Source organism: Caloenas nicobarica, chromosome 12 (genome assembly GCF_036013445.1).
Source record: "Caloenas nicobarica isolate bCalNic1 chromosome 12, bCalNic1.hap1, whole genome shotgun sequence".
NCBI lineage: Eukaryota > Metazoa > Chordata > Aves > Columbiformes > Columbidae > Caloenas > Caloenas nicobarica.
The window spans coordinates 17,810,595-17,829,900 of NC_088256.1; the positions used below are offsets into that span (position 1 = coordinate 17,810,595).

Consider the following 19,306-nt stretch of genomic DNA (forward strand, 5'->3'; position numbering starts at 1 on the left):
AACCACCCTGTCTCTCTGAAGATAAATGCCCTGCAGCCTGCCTTCCGTTTTCTTCTGGGGGATGGACAGCAGTTGTGCTGAGTCTCCAATGAAACCACAAAGCAGAGTAGAGAACTAAGATTCAGCACAGAAGGCTTTGCCTGCCTTAGGCCTCTCAACTGACTGACCTTTGAGCAATTTTCAGATTCAAGCCCAAACATCCTCCCCATCTGCAGAACAGCAAGACTGATACTCAAAGACCTTTGGGATTTACCAACGAAAATATTTTTCGTAGCCTCAAATGATGGACACAAGACAATGCCCTGAGAAAGAATCTGTTGATACTTTATTCTCTCATTTTCATAAAATAGAGGAAAACAGAAAAAAAAAAAATTTTTTTTAAAAATCACTTCTCCAGCTATGAAAGACACTTTTGGATAAGTCATCCCCTCTGTGGTGATGAAAACACCAAAAGATGTTGTAACTAGCACTCTTTAAAAATTACAAGGAATGACAGAAAAAACCAAAAGCACAGCAGCAAAGAGCAAGAGAAAATCTCATATTCAGATCTGACAGCTCATAACTTCCAAGTCATCTTGAGTAGAATCCTGCTGACTACAGCAATATAAATAACCAGTGGTAGAAACTCTAAAATTTACCATTAATAAGTAAACCAGATGGTGACACAAATAAATGTTAAGTTATCAAGTTGAAGACTAGCCTAAGACCTCTACTTAGTCTAGTACTTACATTATTTGGAAAAATTAAAACTTAGGACACAGAGCTAGTTGAAAAGAGTATTGAACTATGGGCAATTCTTGTCTGCAATGTGCATCAAATCCTAACGTAAAGACTCAAGACCTAGTACAGGGGATGGAGCATTCTTGTCACTGCTACTGTGTCTGTCACCATAAAAAGAGCAATGAACTTCATTAAGCTGCAGATGATTCCAACAATGTGCGAAGCTTTTCAAGTCAATTACTTTAGGGTCTTATTGCTTTCCAGTTACTACAAAAGTTCTCCTTAAACAGGTCTTCAATGTTGCTTGGGTCAAAACCCAGAAACCTGAGGGAAACTGCATCAGCAACATTAAGGATAAGGGTTGACCATATACGAGTAGCATCAATACAAACACTGTTAGTGAAAATTATAAAACTGATGTAATTTCTTTGGTTTATACAAGTTCAAAAGACTCAAACACAGAAAGAGATGGAATACCTGGTTTTCACTCCAGATTGGCCAAAAAAGTTGATGTCATAACACTCTTGTTTACCTTTTCATTTCCAGCCTTGCAAAATTACTAGAATCCATTGCAATGAATTTTTATCTAATTACAAAGTGATGCCTTGCCAAATAGCTAATTTCAACTATATAATATATACAACACTTGTATCTACCTCCACGTGAGATTTATGCTTTAAAAACAATTAACCATCCAAAATCCATTAATAGCCTAAATATTTAGTTGTGTAATCCCATCTACTTATAGAAAGGTTGTTTTTCTTTATTCTTCAGTTTTTGTGACACAGAAAAATGTCAGAGATACTTATCACATCAGTTTTTCACAGTCTGTGTCATAGCATTATGCCAATTTTCCTCTGATACAAATTTTTGAACAGATCTGTAGTAAGTAAGATGTATCTGGATTCTACCCCGCTATGTATTTGCACACTTCTAAGTACAAACAGAAATATTTTAAAAAACATTTCTAAGTTTTCACAAAAAACCCAAAAAACTATAAAGACAAAACAACAAAAAACCCCGAACAAAAACAAAAAACCCCCAAACCCCCCAAAACCAAGACAACCAACCAAAAATAAAAAAAACCCAACTGAAAACAAACAAAAAATCCCCACCCAAAACCTTAACCATTACTGCCTTTGGAAAACCAAAATTAAAGCTTATCAGAACTGTTCGGTTTTCTTTATTCTGTGATATGTGTGAAATTACATACAACGCTAAAAAGAAATGAGACCTTTAACACCATAAGCTGAATTCACAAAGGAAAAGGCAGCCACAGATGTCAGTAAGTTCAGAGAAGAGGTATGGACTTCACGCAAAGTATTATGAAAAGTACAATAAGCATTCATCAGCCTTTTTTGACATAAAAAGTATAACTTGAGCATGGAAATTCAAACATAAAGGGGCATACATGTGAGTTTGAAATGCACAACTAAGAAGGGACAGAACACAGGCTATCATGAATGTGAACATAGACGAAAAGCACTAAAAACACAGTGAAACTGGATGAAAGTAAAATGAGGGAACAGGACAGTGAAAGGCCACAACAGCTGGGATATTACTATCACTAATAGCAGAGATACCAAATAAGAGTACACAAGAAGAAATCGGAATCGGTGAAAAAAAGTCTGCTTTCTCTTCTGTGAACAGAAGTCCATTTTACGATGGCTAAGGTTAATTCTTCTTCTCTAATGTGGAAGAAAAATCAGATGTGCTAAGCTTTCTACGTCAAATTTAACTTTCAGTCACATAAACCATTAACGTTTCTCTCCGTGCTTCAGACATAATTAAGTAAAAAGTTTACAATCCAACACTGACGCAATGGCATTTCTCAAACACGGGAGCAACCCCATTGGCAGGGTTATATGCTGAAGATAAGGTCTAAATTTTACAAATTATTTTATAGAAAAGAAGAATTATTGGAAACACTGCTATATTTATTATTTTTGTGCTAAACGGAATGACAGACACTTCAAAGTAACACAGACTCCAGCTGCCATGAAGTTTTGTTGCTTTTTTTAAAGTCTGTTATCATCATCGGATGTGAGCATTGTCAACCATTTTAATAAAGAAGGATCATTAACTGTAAGGAGTGAAAGTAGAGAGAATACATTTTTTAAGATTAAAATAATGCCGTGTTCATACAAACATGCACCTACTGTTTGCATACCAGTTCTGGAACATTTCATACCTGTTGGGAGGAGAAAGTCAAAAGGGAACTCATAAGGCTAATCAAATCTGAGAAAGGTTATCCAAAAACACAGGATAGGGAAAGAACAGTCACAGAAATGGTAACTGAAGGAAGCAGCAGAGTACAGGCTTTCCTCCTCTGAAGGGCTGAGCGATGGGCTTGAGAACGTACAAAGAGACTGGAGATACTTACTAAACAAACAACTGTGTGGAACGGTGAAAGAAATGGATACAGAATGCAACATGAGGCCAAAGGAACAGTTAGCAGCAAGACCTGAATAACTAAGAAGATGAATGATTTTGTAGCTTCAATGAAAAAATGTGAAGTGTCTTATAAACTAAGGAAACAATCGCAAAGTGCTGAAACTACTGGGATAAGGAGTGGAAGATTTTTAACAAGGTTATAGAGCAAGAAGTGGCAAAAATTGGTTTACAGACAACATATAGATGTTAACAGCAAACATAACTGCAAAACTAGACAGGATGCCTTCCATCTTTAGCAGATGATACAAGCGAGAATCATTCCCAAACTAGAAAAGAAAAATCAATCCCATGCTAGAAAGGCACATTCCCTTTTAGAGGAAAATAATATCTAAAGCTAGTCCTGGGAAGATTAGACAAAGGACTGTCTATTAGTCCTCTGAGAATGAAATAAGAACTTCAAACCCCAATTTATTACACCTATACAAGAAAAGATGTGAAAAGATATGCCCTGATAGTGCACGTCTTCAAGATCTAGTTACTTAGCTGTGAGCTGCAAAAAGGCAGTTCTCTCTCCTTAGGATTCACAGTGATGGTTGCTTGTTGGACCAATCTTCTTAAAATAAATAAGAGAATGTGATCTTTTCTTTCCAAGGATTCTGGGCCCAGCAACATACCAAGTCATGACTAAGCATCTCTAGGTACTAGATTGTCAATTATCCCTGAATCATGCTCATTGATTGCACTGCACCTTCCATGGAACAGTTCATCTTTTCCAAGGAGAAAACATTCATGAAAGTACAAAGCATTCACCAAGCGATACTTTAATTCCATTCAGGAAGAACTAGTCTCCACTAGAGTGACCATACCAACACTCTCGAGTACTCTGTGAAATGTAGCACACCCGACCAGTAGAAAATTTGCATTCAAATCTTCCAGCTGAGTATGAAAGCATCCTCAAACCGTCTCCTGTGTTTTGTGTGGAACATGATCCTTCTAGAAGTATCTCAGAATGAGTTCTGGATCAAGTCCTACAGGCAATACAAGCAAAGACAGGTTTATTACTCTTAGTAGGGCATAGGTGACAATTAGGCACCCGTTTTGTACTGCCGAGATCAAGATGCTGCTGGGGACGCTCAAAAAACAGAACTTAGCGTGTAAGAGACTGGAATTTACAAGGTCCTCAAAGAGAGCTGCAAGGAGGATATGAAAACCTGAAGTGGCAATTAGGTGCTTACTTGTGCCACCTAGTCCGTCCATTACTCTAGAAGCCTCATACTCCTCCCCTCCATGTTTTAATATCAAGACAGACGCATATTTCTCCAAAACCTTTACATATTCTGATGATCTTCAGAACGATCCAAAGCCAAAGAAATTATCACAAGTTATCAGTAAACCATGAAAATTAATAATTGTTTTGCTTTTGATTTGTTTGCAGTGTCACTGTTGTAAAACTTTTCTCAGAAGGCTACTTAAATAAACTTTTTAAATTAAAAAAAATAAAATCATCTTGGGAGTTAAATCCACTCTTGATATCATCATCATGCACTTCTTGTTATGGTGGGTCATCCAATCCATTTCATAATAAAATTCCCCATCTGCAAGATGAGCATAGAACTCACAAGAAAACATTCAGATAAATTACTTAATAACAGAGTGATTCTTGGGCATTATGATGAAAGAAAAAAATTGTACCTAAAACGCAAGTAATTCAGGCTAGAGGAAAATAGTCAATTTACATTGAACATTATTGCATGAGGCGTTTGTTTGGGATCATTTGTTTGTGTTTAACTTTTACAGTTTGAGAACAAAAAAAAAGTTGCTGCATTTATCTTAAGTGTGGTGCTCCATCTAGACAGGTAATACAGGTGAAGACCAGTAAATGCGTGCATCCCATTTGTCCGCTCAGATAGTTTAACCAACTCCCCATGATTAGAGATTAAGAGGAGACAAAAAAAAATCCCGTGTTCAAATTTCTAAAAGATAAAAGGTGAACATTATATGCAACTTGAAGGCAACGTCTGTGTTATAACTTGAATACACTGAACCATGTTTAATTAATAAACTCCCATAAACACACACTCAAACAAAATTTTCACCTTAACTACAACCACTAGTGTTGGTATGTTATAGACAAAAGTGGAACGGGACCCCATGAAGTCAAAATTGAATGTAATCCAAGAAAAGTTTTTCAATTCTCCCACATTTCTTTGATAATATTTGTCACTAATGAACGCACAATGTCATTTTAATCACACTCTATTTCACGATTGTGTAAATACTCTTCATATAATTTGATAAAAGCGTCATTTAAAGTTCTTATCACATGTATTTTAAAAATAAGCTTTTAAAAGGTCTTTTTTCCCTAGAAACACTCAGAGCTGTTGGAACTGTATCATTTGGATACCAACCTGCCCTACCACACTAACATCGGAGCGTGAAATTCTACCTGTTCCTTCATTGCTAACATAAATATTGGATGTTGCACAATAACTAGGCCCAATTTTTAAAGTACTAGGAACATTTAAACAACAGTAAACTTGCAGAAACCGATCCATGACTGTTTCTAGTGTGTTGATAACATGTCAATGACTGTAGGCCCAAATGCACTGTGTCCAAATTTTATTTTTCTGTGAATATGGTAAACCCACAAATTATACCCTATTAATATACTGATTAATACAACCCAACTCGTGCAATGCCACAGCAATACCACATAGTATTAATAAAAATATTAAGTACTCAGCATTTATGTTCAAGGCTCAGTGATGGTTTTACTCAGCAACAACACAAGGGCTTGGAAAGAAACATAGAATGCCATGAAGTAGTTTCAGTAAGAAGAGCATTTGATAATTAAATGTATTTAGCAACTCAGCAAATATATGTGGCCAAGCAATGCTCTCTAATATCAGTAGGCAGCGTCTCCTGCCGTGGCATTAAGAGCAGGAATCCACGACAGCATTCTATCGTGAACGTGTATTTAACAATCCCCCCCTCTCCTCCCCCGCCTTAACCGCCGTGCCACTAGCAGTGCAGCTCTCCTGGAAACCTAGAGAGCGAGAAAGACTTTCCTTAAGTAGCGACAAAAGCTGAGGATTTAGCAATTAATGCCCCATGCCCAGCCCTGATCCTCGCTTCAGCGCCGAGGAGAAGGCGGCCCAGGGTTCTCCTCTCCCAGCGGCAGCGCCGGGGCCTCCCCACAATAGGGGAAGGCCCGAGGCCTCCCCGGCCGCCGAGGCCTTTCCCGTCTTCCCTCTCTCCCTCATCAGGCCTCGAGTTCCCGCAGCCCCCGGCTCCTCTGAGCCCAGAAGCCCGACTGCCTCTCCCCAGACACCGAGAGGGCCCCGCCGAGGCCTCCACCCCTGCCCCACTCCTCCTCCTCTCCTTCCTGCCCCGGGGCCCCCTCTTTCCCTCAGAGCGTGGAGGAGGAGCCGCCACCGCCGCCGCCTCCTCCTCCTCCTGCCGGCCCAGGCCCCACTCCCTCCCCTGAGGCCCAGCCCGACTCAAGCCGCGAGCACCCGGTACCTTGTAGAAGGCCCCGTTGGAGCCCCGCACCTCCACCACCAGCTCCTCCATGTTGTGCCGCGGCGGCTCGGTGCGGGAGACCCAGGCCCGGCGCCTCCTCCCTTCCCTTTCTCTCGGTGCAGGAGGGGGGAAGAGGAGGAGGAGGAGGGGTGTGTGTGTGCGCCGGGGCGGGGGAGGGGAGGGGAAGGGGAATCTCGGTTCACTCCGAGCCCGAGGGGGTGGGGCCAGGCGGGGGGTGCGGGCCGCTCCGCGCCGCCGCTCTTCACCCTCAGCCGCCCGGAAATGAAAGCGAAACGGTCACCGCCGGGCGGCGCGCGCGGGAGGGGGGGGGGGGAGGAGGGGGGAAGAGGGCGGGGGCGCCCGTTTCGAACGTAAACGCTAAATCTGCGTCACGTGACGGGCCGCGGCGCGGGACGGGGCGGGGCGCTGGCCTCGGCCAGCACGCGCCGCTCGCCCACCGCCCTGAACGGCCGCGCCGCGCGCGCTGCCCCGCGCCCCTTCCGCGCGCAGCTGCAGTGGCACGCGGAGGCCGAACCCGGCAGTTGCGACCGAGATCCCGCTTCCCGTGCTGGCGCGCGCCTTGAGCCACGGCGCCGCTGGCCAATCAGATTGCGCGGCTGCAGTCAGTGCGCGTTCCGGCCACAGAGGGCGGGGCGCGCGGCCTGTTCCCTGCCCTGGGGCGTCCGTGTCCCCACACGGGTCCGCGGGGTGGGGAGGGGGCCTGGGCTGAGCGGGGCCGCGGGGCGCAGTGCTGGGGCCCCTTGGGTGGACAAAGGCGGCCGCGGAACGGCTGCTGGGAGCGGCGCTTTTGCAGGGGCCCAGGGGGAGGCGGTGGGAATGGTGGGGCTGCTGGGACGGGCAGGGGCAGGGGGAGGCCCGGGCCTGGGAGGACCCGGCTCAGGTCCGGCAGGGGCGCTGCGGGACGCGGCCGTGGGGAAGTGGGCCCGACTGAGCAGTGATCTCTGCCTCCCTGATTGGGGTCAGGAGGGAAGAATAAAGTGTGAATTGTTGCAGCGCTTTTTAATGAGTTCTGCGCTAACGAATGGTCAGGCTGTTGCAGTTATGCAGAAGGTCTAAACATGGGAAAATTTACAAGGTCTGCTGTGTGTCAAATAAATCGGATTATGCTATGACTGCATTCAGTTCTTCAAATGGTTAATATGAACTTTACTTGGGAGTCCCAGTAAAATACTCCAAAAAGTAGAGTTCACATGGGCAATGAAACTAACCATTGCAGGAAGACAAAACCGAATATTATAAAATTATTAAAAATCCTTCGTCACGTGTTAGAATGATAGGTAATCTTCTTTCATCTTGTGAAAATAAATCGAGAAGAGCCAACTAATCTCTACTGATTTTTGCATCATAGTTACTTAAGCTGACCTTTGATTAAAATTGACTGTTTCTTTTACAAGTCCTTCCTCCACCTCCTCCACACATACAGTTTTCTGTACAATAAGTTCAGAATAGAAAGGCATCCAAGATTTGTTTTGTCACAGATTCTACCTCAGTGGAGATATATGTTTCCACTAGTGGTTTTTGGTTTCTACGGTATACTGTATCTCCCTGACCTGAATAGGGAAGGAAGCCGGAGGGATTTAAGTCAACTTTGCACCTGCAGTACAGAACCTTCCCAGCTTCATGGAGAAGAGTCAAAGAATAAACACTGAAATCTGAACTTAAGGTTATTAAACCTCGTAACTTACAAAAGCATAATCTTCTAAAAATATGTATTTTTAAAATACTACCTAGTAACTACCAAGCTCTGGCTCTGTTTGGTCATCCAAGAAACAACTGACATTGTAATTCAACTCACCTGTGGGTCATCTTTTCCTTATTTGCTCAATTTCATGTTGTTTGTTGGAATAATGGGTCTCATTTAAAATTAACAGAAATTTCTGCATTCTTCCTGAACAGTATCTGTATATCCTGCTACGACTCAGTAACACATTCCCTTTTTTCTTTTTGAATATCACTAGTGAATTTGAAAATGGAGCATGTAGCATTTTGCTGCTTAATTATTCAGTTTCATCTCCCACTCATGAGGTTCCATCCATTTCTCTTGTAACCCCACAAATGCATTTATTAGTACATTAAATCTGCATGTTATTTCATCTGCCGAAGTGTATTGGTATTGTCCATGTTAATAGAGGACACTCACATTCATATGTAAAACTGCACGTTAGTTTATACAGCTAATGATTTTTTTATTAATCATTAAGCAAATTGCATTTGAGGTGAAAGCGAAAAGAATCCCTGAATTACGTAGGTCTTGAAAATGAATGAATTAAAACAGAAGAAAATGACAGAGAACTTTGAGTACAACCGGTTAGAATGTAATGCAAGAAAAATGTTCTTTTCATGTGGACAGACAACATTCATAACCATAGACTATATATAGATTCTCCCCTACAATATGCATGCTGGGTGGTTTCATGTGAATACTGTATGGTAATCCATACAGCACTCCTCATGACAGTTAAGTGAGCTTTAGCATGAACAGCTAGCACTTAAATAGTATTTTATGTCTCTGGAAGCTCTAAGCCTTAATCTTCCATGACCCTCCAGAGTTAGGCATTAATGTTGCCATTTAGAGAAGAAACAATTGGTGCATTAGGAGTTAACTCACCAGGGCTGGCTTTGGTTCATAAATTAAGAATCATACCCCAAAATTTCTCGTGTCAGAATGGCTGTGACTCACTTGACTGTCTTGAGAGTGAGGGAAGTCCTGCCCTGCATTTCAGTGGTGATAGGCAGAACCTTAGATAACAATTCAGCTACACTGTAGACATCTACATTTAGATGAATTCCACATTATAGGTGGTTACTGGGTTTCAACCAGCTCCTGTATATTCATTAAAGGGCAGTGTTCATCAGCATCAAAGTCAAAGATGGAACTCATGAGCTTATAGGGTCTACATTTCTAGACAATCTAGAACATAAAGTTATTTGTCTAATAGACATTTCTAGAATATTTCACGCCTAATTCTGTAACACAGAATGCAAGCATGTTTCTCCGGCACCCATGGTAAATCAACTGGGCAATTGTCAGGTGGTGATTTTTAGCAGTGCGTTCATTTTGTTGTGTGTATGAGAAGGACACTTCGATACCAAAGCTAGTACAGAGATTTATGAAGGTTGCTTACTGCCTCTTCCCAACATACTGCAGTTTTCACTGAGATTAATCTGAAAAGATCACATGAGTCTTCCCAATCCACAGAAGAATTCCCAGTGATGTCAGACACCAATAGGTCTTTAGTTCCAAGGCTATATATGCTGGTACATTTATATGGACTTAACATTATTTGTATTGGGGAGTGTGTACTGGTTTGACTGAAAGTCAGTTAATTTTCTTCATGCAGTTAGAAGCCTTTCTTTTTTGTAGCCAGCACAGTCATTGTTTGGATTTAGCTTGCGAACAAGAAAATAACACCCCGGGACAGAGCTAAAGTTTTTAATTGTGGTTTAGAAGCCAAGGACACTCTGAGCTCTGCCCACATGTGTGAGGCAGCGAGGAAGGGGGGCATGGATGGGGCAGAGCTTGACTGACATCCAGACTTGTCAATAAGAGTATTCCATCCCGTTAGCATCTTGCTTCATGTTTAAGGAGAGTTGGGATCTTCTGGCGAGCAACAGAGTTGGTCAGAGCCAGGACGGAGACCTGTTCGGGAGAGTTCTGTATTAGTGTTATTTTATTATACTGTGTTTATCTCAGTCCACGAGTTTCTCCCTTCGCTTTCGATTTTCTTCCCTATTCAGGGGGGTGGAGGGAGTGAGCGAGCAGCTATTGTGGTTAAATTGCTAGCTCGGGTTAAACCACAGAGTGCTGTGGAAGTACTATATAAAATGTCATAATCCTGACAGACTGGGATATTTAACTTCATATTACAATCAAAAAGACTTGTATTGTTCCACTAAATTGTTATAGGAAAGAACACACTGTGATCTTATACTGTGGCAACAGGTGAATAGTGTGAAGAAAAAAAACAGCAAAGGAAGCAATCTGCCTGTAATAATGGATGGTCTTTTCATTCTGCTTTCTGGTTTTGGTTTGTTGGTTTTGGGGTTTTTTTTGTTGGTGTTTTTTTTTTTTTTTTCTGTCAGCTAACATAACTGACATTTTTGTCCCAATATCTAACATTTTATCCTTTCCTAGTTTGAAAAACAGTCTTTGACATACCATTTATAGGTTTATATCCTGGACATATTTGGTATAGCTATGCTTTTACTTTTTTTTTTTTCCTGTGGGTTTCAAAAAATCACTTAGTATTAACTTGTATTTTCTGCAGCTTCATGAGCTGCAGAAAACAATGTTTGAAGACAGGTAAGTTTAAAGGTTTCCTGACCACCACGAAGATTTTAAGTGCAATAATAAAGTCTTACCACAAGAGGACCCCCAAAGACAGTTTGTCTTGTAGTGTGGAAAACGAGATAATATAAATTTGTCTCCAGAATACTGATGTGTGCCATATGTTTAATTATGATTTAAGATAGCTTGAACATTTCACTGTGATTTTGAAAGAAGACACGATATTAGCTCCTTAAATACTGACTATAGACTATGTCAGGACTGATAATATTTCACATAAACGCAGGACCCACATTTGAACCAAATTAAACATTAGAACATGTAATGCCTTTTGTTATTATTTTTATTAGTAGTAAATTTAAACCATTAAAAAGGATTATTTTTTATTATTGCTAAATGTATTTTAATTTTGAGAACTGTCTTGTAAACCATGATCTAGATTGTTCTCCAATTACTTTCATCCATCAGAAGACTGAGACACTTATGCAGTACATTTGTTGAATCTTGAAGTTCCCTTATGAACCTTTTAACTAGACTATACTTATTCTACTTTAATGGTTCTGTCCCCTTCAGCTCAGAGTTGTTTTTCCTTTTCACAGACTTTCCTGTATACTGAAAGTGGAGAGAGGTTGTGCTCTCTTGAATTATAATGAAAAGTCAACTGCATATTCTCGTTCTACAGGAAGGAGTTCAGTGCTATACTCTTTACTCTTTAAAAAGCTCCACTTCAATAATGTATTTCTGAACCATATCAAATGAGATTTTCAGCAAAACCCTCATGATATTGAGTGGAAGGCTGCTAAAGGAACATCCCTTCTAATTTAATCTAAAAAAAAATTGGAGTATCAAACAAGGAATAGAAACTTATTTGAAACTTTTAAACTACCTTTTAATGTCATTAGAAAAGTCTATCTTTACAAAATAACAGAAAAATTAAGGTCATAACTTTAGAAATATTGTCTACTTAGTGTTCAGAACATTTTAAATCAGGACACTTAGGTGAATAAAAGTATGTGTAAAAATTAGCTTCAGTAACCCATTAAAATGGTCTAATTTTGACTACAGAAGAGGTGAATCTCAACTATAAAAGTATGTGGTATAAAGCCAAGGCCTAGCTTTATAGATAGACAAAACCAGGACATTTCCCCATTACTTTTTAGAAAAAAGCAAGAAGTGCAAATAGTTTATGATGGTTCAACCAAATATAGTTCCGCAGAAAGACACATTTTGCTACTATAAAGGAAGGCAATATTCTACTTACAATGATAAGCTAAATGACAGTTAATTATCATGAATATTTCTACCATTCTGTATGAAGTTATATAACCAGCTCATGTAACAACCTAGGCCCACGTTCAATAAAAGCAACACTTAGGTATTCTTAAAACCAGTATGAATGAGTTTTACTAAAGTGTCATAGAGAATATTTTCCTGAAAACTTCTAATCTAGATATGAAAACCTTTTGTACTTGCGACATTTTTCAGAAGAGAGAGAAAAAAAAACTGTGTCAATTTATTTTATGAGCGCTCTCCGAATCTCTTGGAACAACAGACATTGCTGAATCTGAGAGCTGGTGGAAGAAATGTTTCGACTGTGGAAGGAAAGTTACAGATTTCAGTGAGTGAAAGACGTGGTTATTCTTGCAGAGATGTTGCGCCTCTGCACCAGTTGCGGGTGGCCGTTTTTTCTGTTGGTTGCCTGAGAGCGCAGGCTACTTGGCATCACCTCGTCTTCGTGCAGAATGACAGCCTGGGTTGGTGACGTGCAAAAAGTCAACACTAGGAATCACAAGGTATTTTCTCAGTCTCTGTCACAAACTAAACCACATCACAAATACTGGGCTCCCGTGAGAAGATTCATTTTGATAAAAGTGCTCTACTGAACAGAAGTACCCAGGAGCTTTGCTTCAGTGAGGTCAGGATTTCTCCTGTCATCTACCGCTTGAGTCTTCAGGATCTAAGTTGCCCAGCTATGAACGGAGTTGCACTGCATGACCTTCAGACATGCCTTCCAACCTAAATTCTGCGATTCTGTAATGGTTCAGTAATTCTGCATTTCAAGCATGTTCAGGTATTCTTACTATTTGATGGAACAAGAAGTGATGTCCATGTGGCCAGTTTTCATTAAATATTAAAACAGAACATCTGTGGTTAAAAATAAAGCTTAGGAGATGATATTTTGCTCCTTTATTGACTCTTTCGGTGCCTTGTCAAAGCTCATCTGCTGGGGAGTGCGTCGGAGCAGGTGTCCGAGTTGAAAACTGTACCACAGAAAGGCTGCAATGTCAATACAAGTTCTACCACACAGGCTTTATAGGGATGTCAGGTACTGCCAAAAGACAGCTGGTGAACACAAAGAGAGAAAATAACAGAAGATGCAGTTAACCAACAACTGAGAAAAAGCATCTCTCAATAGAAGGAAAATGTCTCTGAAATAACTGTCTAACGTTTCCCAGGAAGAGACAAGCATTATCAGTCAGAATCACAAGAGACCAATTGTTCTTATGTGACATTGTGATGACAGGCGTCTTAAACCCTGAAGGAATTTGTCTTAATGAAGTAAGGTGGTGGTTTCATGGAAAGCAGCTTCCAAATGGCATAAACACAAATTATGAGTGGAAATGTTTCAGTAGTATACTGCAAAGGCTGTCAATGGCTTTAGTTGTGTCTCTCACGAAAGAGAAGAGAAAAAAGCCAGTCAATTCTTTAGGCCCATTGGAAACCCGTTATGCTTTTTACAGCACTCTGAGGAAGAACAGCAGGACTGTGGTTACTTGAGAAGAGAATTTGAAACAATATTGATCATTAGATAATTTCTCATCTATTTGTTATTGGTTGGACAAAGAATAAATAAATCTCAACCTCTGGGCTAAAGTATTAGGGAAGATGGCTCTGTTATCAAAATGATAGAGTTTTGTAGAGAAGACAGGAAGAAAAAATAAAAAACTCCTCCTCTGGATGGTGCAATTGAGAGCAGGATGAAAGGCCAAGGAGGAGATGTTACTGAAGCAGATGAAAATGTGATCCTGGATATGAATAGGACTGTTACTGGTGAGCAGGTGGCTGTATGTGCCAACAGTGTGTTGATAGAGAAGCTGCAAGAACTGAAAAAGCCAAGTTACACACTGAAAAGAGCAGTGACCTGCAGGATGTTGCCACCCTCTCCCCGGCCTCTGCCCAGCAAGAGCAGGGGGAGGACAGGACAAAAAGCCACCCAGTGTGATGCTGATGGGGACAGGAGGGACATAGGTGGGCTGGGTGTACAGCATCTTTCTCCTTTATCTCTGAAGTCTGTCATAACAGGCCAGCAATCTTAATTAAGCACTCCAGTAAGACGAATATCAAGAATGATTCCAATTAAAGTCGAGAACAGTTTTGTTTGTTACCTGAATAGGAGCAGGGTAGACCCAACAATGCTCTGTGCATGAAATAGGTCTATCAAATCTCAGCAATGCTTCGATATATAGTAGTTAGCTATTGTTGATGTGTTCACTTGATTTGATTTTAGCTTCGACAGTTTCCCAACCTGAAAAAGAGTAATTAAAGTAAGTCATTCAGACATACTACTTAATGAGAAAAAGGTGATTGAGAGGCTGTATATGCCCCTGTGGATAACAAAATTGTACATCAGAACAGAGCAAGAATTCTCCAAGGAGAGCAGCATGGATCTCTGTTCACATAAAAATTATTTAGAGCATTAGGAAGACAAATAAGGAACTAAAACTGAGGTCTCTCTTTTCAAGTCTATTTTCAGTCTAAATTAAGTAAACAGTGAGAGTAGCCGCATCCTTCTTGGTCTGTCCACAAGTAAGAGACATTTCCCAGCTCTTAGAGCCTGAAGCACATGATGTCCAAGCGATTCAGGGCTCTCCACAATTAAGTTTCTTATTTGGTTTCCACAGACATGAAGGCAAATTACCCAATAATTTGAATGGAAGCTGGAAAGACTCTGAGAAAATGTGTAGAAAAATACCACATAAAAGAACAGAACTTAGCCTGTTGGCGGCTTTGTAGAACTTTTTTTGGGGGGAGGGATCTGAATGTATACAGATAGAAGAAAATCAGTGTGGTGTTCATCAATAACTATTGTTAGTGAGATATATGTTAATAAAAATCTAAGCTCCCTGAAAACTTTAGTCTACTTGATCTATGTCAAATTAATCATCAGTAAGATTTTATCCAGGCTAAGTAAATATAGCAGTGTGTTTCCTAACCAGTGTTCTTGGTCTCTTGAAAAATGAGTGCTTAACAGATGCCAGTCTTAATGAAAGAATAATAACTACTCATTTTTAACTCTCCAGTTACTATACAGAAGACTCTCAAATGGTTTTCTGGGAAATTTGTGTTTTCTTACAGTTGTATGCTGTCTCCTGGAGCTGCTTGTTTGACCAGCGATTCTTGTGCAAAGCCAAAAACAAAAGCTTTGTCAGCGAGAAAACAGCATTAAATTTCCTTTTGATCAGAACCAGAAAACGGCACAGCTTACATTAGTTCCATTTTTTCCTTATCACATCATGGTTTCATATGCACCATAGTGCAATGGCATTGTTTTTCCTATCTTGGTGTGAAAGCCTGTCATTAACAAGTGATTATTCAATTTATTTTTCCTTTTTTTCCCTAAACTATGGTGTTAGCCTTCTAATCTTTTACTCACATGAAACAAAATAATTATAACTTCTTTAGAAGCAATGCTGAAGCTATTTTGCCCCCTTTCATAGGCTAAGAGTGATTGATACTTGGAGGTTTGGGGAATTTTTTAGAAGTTGGATTAATTTAATGGGGTTTTGGTCACTTTCCACTGTAGGCTTTGATACAGAGGCTAAACACAGTATGGTTTTATCCCTGTTCGTGCTAAGAAATGTAAAACAGAATTTTTGTTTTTATTAGAGTTTGGCTCCTGAACCAGAGTCTATAGTAATAACAATAAGTGAGATAATTTTATAAGCATTATCTGTAGGAAATGTAATAAAATAGCTACAAGAGGAAACGTGTTTGGAATTATCTTATTGAAAATATTATTCAATATGTTAGAGATTAGAAACAATAACATCTGGCTTCCTGTGGTAAAGATGTGCTAATAAGAATGGTTATATTAACAGCACTGTTGCAGTCAGCCTGTATTGTTGGGATTTAACATACACTGAAAAAGCCCAGCTTTTTTAGACTGCTCATGTTTATGTTAAAAAAAAAAAACAACAAAAAAAGATTCCTTCCTTTTTATTCTAATTTTGCATTTTTGCATTTCAGGTATTTTTGTGTGCCACAAAGTTTGATATTTCAGTTTACAGACTACATCCATATGTGAGATTGTTTTGGTTTAAGGGCAGTATTGGTTGATCAGTTTGAGCCTACCTGAAGGCTTGAGTCTGCTATCATTCCTGGGAAGGACATAAGAGACTGGCTTGGAAAAGAATTACATGGTATGGGTGGTGGTGCTTTGCCATGCTAGTAACACCAAAATCTGTTTGATTGCACCAGATACCAACTTGGTTTTCTGAGTGCATGGCTGAGGTAGCAGTTTAGAAAAGAGAACGATGACAAACCAGCAAGCCCTGCTTGGCAGGAAGAGTGTAAGAACCAAAGAAATAAAATAATCAGAAGAATGTAAGAAATAGAAATCACCCATACTGGACTGAATCTAGAATAGCTGCAAGAATATGAAGTTTTCAACAAATGCATCAAGTTTAAAATACTGACTTCTCTTGATCTCTTTGTCAGGTTCTTGATTTCTGCTGCTGTATTGGGTCTACCATTGCACTTGTAATTTTCTATTAAATAAATCTATTTCAGATTTCTTTGAACTTTACCTGTAAATGTATTTCCTTTATTTTCTCTTTTATTCTTTCAGTTGTCTAGCAACCAGCTTTTCAGTGACTTCCACAGCAGTTTCCTCCTACTACATTTGCTGCATTTCTGCATTGGACAGAGCCTGGGGTTGGCGTGGTACAGTTAGAGCAGTCGGTTTGTCCTTGCCCCAAACCATTGACAATATGAGTAAGCAAAATGGTCTTAGAGAGAGGGTATAAGACATAAGCAATGTAAGGTACACAATTTAGACATTTATCAAATTTATGCCGTAACTTGAAAAGAAGCGAGTCTGAGTAAGACTGTTAAGTTAAATGTAAAGTGGGGGGGAAAAAAGCTGCTAAAGGAGACAGATAATAAAAAATCTATCACTTTTCACAGTTGTAGAACATAAAGTCAGTCACAGAGCAAGGCATGCATGAAGAGACCTTGAGGCTGAGTACAGTACCTGTGGAAGTCATTGAGGAGCAGCAGGATATTTCATCAGAAAAGACAAATGAAAACGCAACAAATCTACAAACCGCTTTTTATGCTTTTCACATAGTTGTCAGCATTCACTAAGTATTCAGTGTTTTCTGAACAGAAGGACATGGATAGAGACATTGGTAGATAGAGACGTTAGTAGGCTAATGTCTACGTCTCGAAGTTTGGAGCCCACACTGAAGCCAAGTTTGAGGCACGTGGAGTCAAAGTTTTAAGGTGCTCTCAATGCCTCAAGCTCCAACTTCAGATAATTATTGGCTGTGTCTCAAAGATTACACTACAGGCATGTTAATTTTAGCAGTCCAAGATTGAAGGAGCTCCTTTTGAGTATAATAGAGAATTTCTTACAGGTAACCCAAGAAATACACTGGGAAGCGAGGTCTAGAACTCAGCTGCTGTTACCATTCACCACATAGCTGTAAGGTCTTTCCCCCCTGTGCTAGAGATGTAGGACTTCATGTTTGTGTGAGGTCAAAATAGAGGAATATAAAACTCCTCAGCTTATATGTGGTAGGTAGCAAAATGCAAGCACTGTAAATGTGCTAATCCACTATGCCAAAATAAACTGAGCTTGCTTAACCTATAATTGAAGCTGCTTCTAGTCAAAACTTACGGTCATCAAGTACGGCAGGTGCAGGTAGTAGAGTGGTACAACACAGCAGGTAGTGAGAGTGACAGCAAAACTGGTCTGTTGCTAAATATTGCTATAGATTTGAAGCCAATGAGTGGCATAACAAATTAAGAAGTCTGTTAGATATTCTGTTGTTGAAGACCTAAATTTAAAAATAACTAGTCAGAGCAGCAGCTTGTTTCTTGGGCTGAGTGACATGTTTTGAAATTTTCTCTGTACATAGAGAGGGGAAAAAGCTGACTAAAGAATTCCTATTGACCTGTAATGCAAAGATGTTTCAGGCACTAGACCGCTTGCTTATCTGCAAATCCAAAATATCTTCTACTGCATGAAATGCTGAGCGTGTCCTAGAAGGCAGAAAGTAGCAATGTGTTTGGAAGTATAAAGTTAAATACATCTTACTGATTGACTAGCATACCATGTGGAACAAATGTCCAGCTTTGTTTTCCCAAGTAGTAGGAGCATTGTGGACTTCAGGGTGATCCACACTAGGGACATTTATCCAGCTTTTATGTTCATGGTTTTATGCATACAAATTACATATCATCCTGAATTTCCTGCTGGGTTTTAGTTTTCTCCAAGGAAAGACAGCTAAAGCTATTCATTTTAAACACTGTGCATTGCGCCTTCCTGATTATTCACTGCTGATCATCGAACTTCTTCCTAATTCCCTTCCTAATACCAGCAGGCTTTGCTATTCAGACATCTCTAGAATTCAGAAAGACTCTGAGTTTAATAGTTTAATCCTTATAATCATTACAACAGTTATTTACATGACTTATAATCTCCTAACATGACTACACACATAGATGTGTGAAGAGAGCACCCAAAATCACCGTTTTGTCTTTTATTGCACACTTCTCTCTAGTCTGCTTCCAAAGCCACTGTTATTCAGAGAAAATTGATTTTCATATAAACACCTGCCAGATACAAGCAGCAATTCCCTTCTATGCTCTTTATGCTTCCCTCCCCCGATTTTGACATCCGTCAGTTCAAAATTGTGCCTCATGGGGGTGCTATCCCACCTAAAATAAATGGTGTCTCATTCCACTATGAAAGGCCTCTCTAGATCAGAATAATGTGGTGACACAAATTTGAAGACATTTCCTTCCCTTCCCCCTCCCTGCTTTCAGCATACTCTGTTCCTTTATTTCCCACAAGATCCTAAGAGCATGTCTACAACTGAGTTTCTTTTCTGCCAGAGAAATCTTGAAATAAAAAACGAATTTTTCTTTCAAGAATGAAGTAGTACCTTTCTACACCTAGGTGAAAAACTTCCTCAGGTGAAAGAAAGAAAAATGAATACTTCTAGAAGCAGTCTTTTCTAAATCATACCAGGATAAATAGTTTTAGCAGCTTTCAGAGAAGTTACTAAAGGTTTACACCTGCTTGTGTGGTCACCCTCCAGCTTCACAAGACAGGAAGCCAAAAGCTGGCTTTGA

At 40.0% G+C, this 19,306-nt stretch overlaps 1 protein-coding gene across 4 annotated transcripts in view; it reads right to left on the reverse strand.

Moving 5' to 3' along the window:
* The window catches only part of FMR1 (fragile X messenger ribonucleoprotein 1), a 31,849-nt gene extending 24,947 nt beyond the window's left edge, over positions 1-6,902 (reverse strand). For all 4 annotated transcript variants that reach the window (XM_065643476.1, XM_065643477.1, XM_065643475.1 and 1 more), the window contains exon 1: positions 6,637-6,902. In XM_065643476.1, the coding sequence (XP_065499548.1) occupies positions 6,637-6,687 (51 nt within the window). In that variant the 5' untranslated portion in view covers positions 6,688-6,902. The remainder of the gene's footprint in view (positions 1-6,636) is intronic.
* Between the last annotated feature and the right edge of the window lie 12,404 nt (positions 6,903-19,306).